General features: G+C 40.2%; 1 protein-coding gene across 1 annotated transcript in view; it reads right to left on the reverse strand.

Moving 5' to 3' along the window:
• Positions 1–4,614, reverse strand: part of LOC309657932 (granzyme A) — a 41,568-nt gene that overhangs the window by 5,657 nt on the left and 31,297 nt on the right. The window contains exons 2-3 of the mRNA XM_082455970.1: positions 2,410–2,557; positions 339–480 (exon numbers count right to left, since the gene is read on the reverse strand). Of these exons, the coding sequence (XP_082312096.1) occupies positions 339–480; positions 2,410–2,557 (290 nt within the window). The remainder of the gene's footprint in view (positions 1–338; positions 481–2,409; positions 2,558–4,614) is intronic.

The raw sequence follows: 4,614 nt of genomic DNA on the forward strand, positions 1-4,614 counted from the left end.
GGTTCCTCATGGTGTACAGTCTCCCTTGCTGAGCAAGAATCGATAAATGCAACTTGGTTTGACTGCAGTTGAGTTGCTGGTGGCATTACCACTTTGGATTGACAGGTCTTACCACAGTAGGACTTCTGTCAATATCTGTTAAATTGAACTGAATTCCAAGAGGGTGAACATCTGTACAATTGCGCTGGGTCCCAGCTGTCCTTCTTACCCCTACATCCTGGCATTAGCCAACCACTGGCTATGAGGCCAGTGTGTAAAAACTAGTTTCAGGTTAAACTGACCAAATTTCAAAATTTAGCAATTTCAAAATAGTTATTGAAAAAAAACCCCATATTTACCTGAAGGAGTTGAAGATCCCCTTCAAATGTCTGTGGATTGAAGCATGGATGGGGAATTGCCTTTTTAATGGAAAATACTTGGTCATATTTCTCTTTATGGGAGGTAGAGTGGGCCCCAAGAATAACTCGAGGATTGCCTTTCCTGGAAAAAAACAAGGACGATGTATCATTTATGTGAGAGAATAGATGAAATTAAGCATGAACTTAATTTATTAAATCTGGCCAGTTATTTCAGACGGTTTCCTATTTACAAACAAGCACAGCAAGGCAGGGGGGAATTTATGAGGTTTTTTCTTTTGGTGTTTTAGTTATTTTTACCTAAAACTCCCAAGACATGTGTTATCTTAGGTGCTTCAGCTTCACATCTTTTCAAGGAAGAAGCAACAGGAGAGAAATCCCAGGTCTTTTGGCAGAGGCAAGAGTGTTGGGTTGGCAAGGCCTGGAGAGGTATGCTTGGGTGCTGACCAAAGAGGACTGCTGCAGGAAGAGGAGCTGCCAGTTTCTCCATCTGCCTTGGATTTGTGGAATCAACACCTAATGGAAGAGACTCAACCCAAGAACTAGAGACTAAACCTAAGAGTGAGAGCAGGGGTAGTGGGTTTGCTTTTCTGTGTTTCAGCGAGACAGTGTACCTTGCTTAAGTCTTCAAAGATGACAAAGATGGAAAAGAGTCAGGCTTTTAATAGGTAGGACTGAAGAAATGAATAAACTTTATAGTGAAATTTTAAAGCTGAACCTAAACACACACACACACACACACACACACACACACACACACACACACACACACACACACACGAGCAAATAAACTGCTAGCCCCTAAGTCTAGTTTGTGAACCTAATGATAGCTAATCTGGGAGAGGTGGGCACAAGCATTTCTTGATTTGCCGGACAGACTTTGCACCAAGTGGGTCTGTTAATCAAGAGTGCCAGTGGTGATCTTCACAGTGTACATTGTGCTGAATTTCCTACTTGATAAATTCTCATCTGATACAACAACATAATGCAGATCTGTTTTGATCTTCTTTGTGGGAAGCTAGTTTTTAAGTCTCTTTTTTTTTTTTTTTAAATTTTATAGCTACTTTTATTTTTATTTATTTATTTATTTTTGGCTATGCTGGGTCTTCGGTTCGTGCGAGGGCTTTCTCTAGTTGCAGCAAGTGGGGGCCACTCTTCATCGCGGTGCGGGGACCGCTCTTCATCGCGGTGCGCGGGCCTTTCATTATCGCGGCCCCTCCCGTTGCGGGGCACAGGCTCCAGACGCGCAGGCTCAGTAGTTGTGGCTCACGGGCCCAGCTGCTCCGTGGCATGTGGGATCTTCCCAGACCAGGGCTCGAACCCGTGTCCCCTGCATTAGCAGGCAGATTCTCAACCACTGCGCCACCAGGGAAGCCCAAGTCTCTTTTTTTATTCATGCAATTTATGCAAAAGTGAGCAGGGAAATAGTAGGTACCAACAAGAGGTACTGATAAAGAAAACAGCAGCATATCCTTGTGATAAACATTATTTTGACTTTCAAATCACAATTAAGAAAAACATTAGTTTGAACCATAGGAAATGGCTATTTTGTAAAGTCAAACAGTTACATATCAGTAATTTCTTATGGTTCAATCTAATATGTAGCAACATGGGACAAAACTAATTATATAACAGTAAGTAAATTGCTTGTAATCATAGAGAACACTTAACTTGCTCAACTGTGTAAAATATACTTATGGAAAAAGCTTGCAACAAAATATAGCAAAATATTAACAGTGTGTGAAGTTGATAAGATTATGAGTGCTATTTCTCACCATTTTGTTTTTCAAAATGTTGATAATATTGTTATTTATAGTGAAAAAAATTTTTAAATAATATGAGAAAATGGTCATGCATTTCAATTTTATTCTATAGGATCTGGCCTTTGCTTATAGAGATAAACGTAATAATAGTACGTATCAGTGACTGTGCTTGTGCACTTTCTTCTCCATCTCTACCTAATTTTGGTTTTGGACTTCATTTTCACAGCCCCTGTCCCCCCCACCCCACCCACCAAACTGCCTGAGAATGAGAGGAGCTCAGAATTACTTACAGGTCACAGTGAGCAGCTGTCAACACCCAGTTTTCTTTGATCAAAGCCCCTGCACAGACTTTCAGCCCTTTGATTAGAGCCATGTAGCGTCTTGTGTGAGGTGGCACTTCTTTTCCTCCTATAATTCCCTCACAGGATACTGGAAAAACTGAAAGAGTGATCCAGAGTGAAATCCTATCTTACCAAGTCATGCTTCCCTCTGAAAAGTTCTGATATAATGAATAGATCCAGATCGAGTACATAGATGTGCACTCTGTGTCAGGGAGAGAAGATCAAAGCAGTCCAGGTGGCACAGAGTTTTTAAAATTTTCCATGACAGCTCTGTATAATAGTATCTTGAACTTAAACAATCTTCTCTTCCTCAAGAATGCAAAGCACCTTTAACATAATGTCTGTCTCCTTCCTATCCCTGGGAGGTAGAAAATGTCAGGCAATAGAGTCTCTTTTCTTAAAGCTCAAAAAGCAAAAAGATTAAAGACTTAACATCACACAGTAAGAGCAGATTGGGGAGAAACCCCATTCTCCTGTTTCTGCCATTACTAGTCTGTTCACTTCCTATTACAGGCTGCACTGTCTCAGTCTTGGGTTGGACACTGTTATTGATCTTAAAAATCTCAGTGTTCCATGGCGAGATTATTATTTGGAATGATGGTTTGGTAAGTTATATTAAATTCAAAGAAAAAAAAATCAACAATATAGTAGCAATAATAATGAAAGCATCTATGATTTACCAGGCACCGGTTAGTTTCAGACACTGGTTCTGATGTTTGCTACAATGCAAGGTGGGTGTTATTATTCCCATGTAGAGATAAGGAACATGAAGTTTAGACAGGGCAATTACCTCACCCAAGTTCACACAACTAATAAATAGCAAAGCAGTCTTCTAATACTGTTCCACATCATGAAAAATCATACTCTTTCCATTGTGATGCACTGTTTGCCTAAAGTAGTGGCTCTGTACCTTTGTTAGTTTTGAAATATAGAGCCATTTGAGAATCTGATATAGTACAGACACACAGATGCATGTAAATATATGCATACAGTTTTGGGAGAGTCACAGACTTCTTGGTGCCCATCCATGGCCTTCAGGGAGCTCATGGATCCCACATTAAGAATCCCAGCTCTGAAGGTATCATTGAGCTATAAGATATCATAGTGTGTGGTTAAGAACCTGAACTCTGGGTTCAAATCCCAGCCCTACTACTTACTAGTTGATGACTTTAGTAAATTGACTTAGCCTCTCTGTGCCTTGGTTTCCTCATATATAAAATGGGCTGATAACAATGATACTTAAGAAGAGTATATGTAAAACACGTAGAATACTGCAATACTTCATTGTAAGTTTTATGCAGTGTTGGCGTGCGTGCACACACACACACACACGTGCACACACACACACACACAGTTCATTAGATTATTTTACATTGATGTTATTGCTTTCTTCACCACCCCCACTGCTGGAAATAGACACTCACAAATACCTTCTGAAAACCAAAGTTTTAAGATTTATCTGAGAGCTATGACTACTCAGTTGTATCTGTATGACTGAGCCCTCCAGTTAATAAGTAATCTATCCATCCCCAATTTAATGGCTTTGTTGGTTTTTCACTTGAAGATTGAGCTCTGTAGATCTGGCCTGAATTTATGATAACCTCCAGATATAGTTAATGCTTTCATATTTTTGCTGTAGACACAATAGGGTATGTTTTCATCTTAAAAAGCCAATATGCCATTTAGATAGCAAAGAAAAAAGGTAACATGAAAAATTATTGGAAATTAAGTTGTGATTTCTTTTTCCCTTTTACACAATATTAAACAAAAATTAAAGCAATATAAAATTCTATTTTCGGGGCTTCCCTAGTGGTGCAGTGGTTGAGAATCCGCCTGCCAATGCAGGGGACACGGGTTCGAGCCCTGGTCTGGGAAGATCCCACACGCCGCGGAGCAGCTGGGCCCGTGAGCCACAATTACTGAGCCTGCGCGTCTGGAGCCTGTGCTCCGCAACGAGAGAGGCCGCGATAGTGAGAGGCCCGCGCACCGCGATGAGGAGTGGCCCCCGCTTGCCGCAACTAGAGAAAGCCCTCGCACAGAAACGAAGACTCAACACAGCCATAAATAAATAAATAAATAAATAAATAAAATTAAAAAAAAAAAATTCTATTTTCTTATAAGCAAAACTAAAAAGCATATGGAAATATGTCTTAC

The sequence above is a fragment of the Balaenoptera physalus genome (genome assembly GCF_965194825.1).
Source record: "Balaenoptera physalus genome assembly, chromosome: 3".
NCBI classification, from domain to species: Eukaryota; Metazoa; Chordata; class Mammalia; order Artiodactyla; family Balaenopteridae; genus Balaenoptera; species Balaenoptera physalus.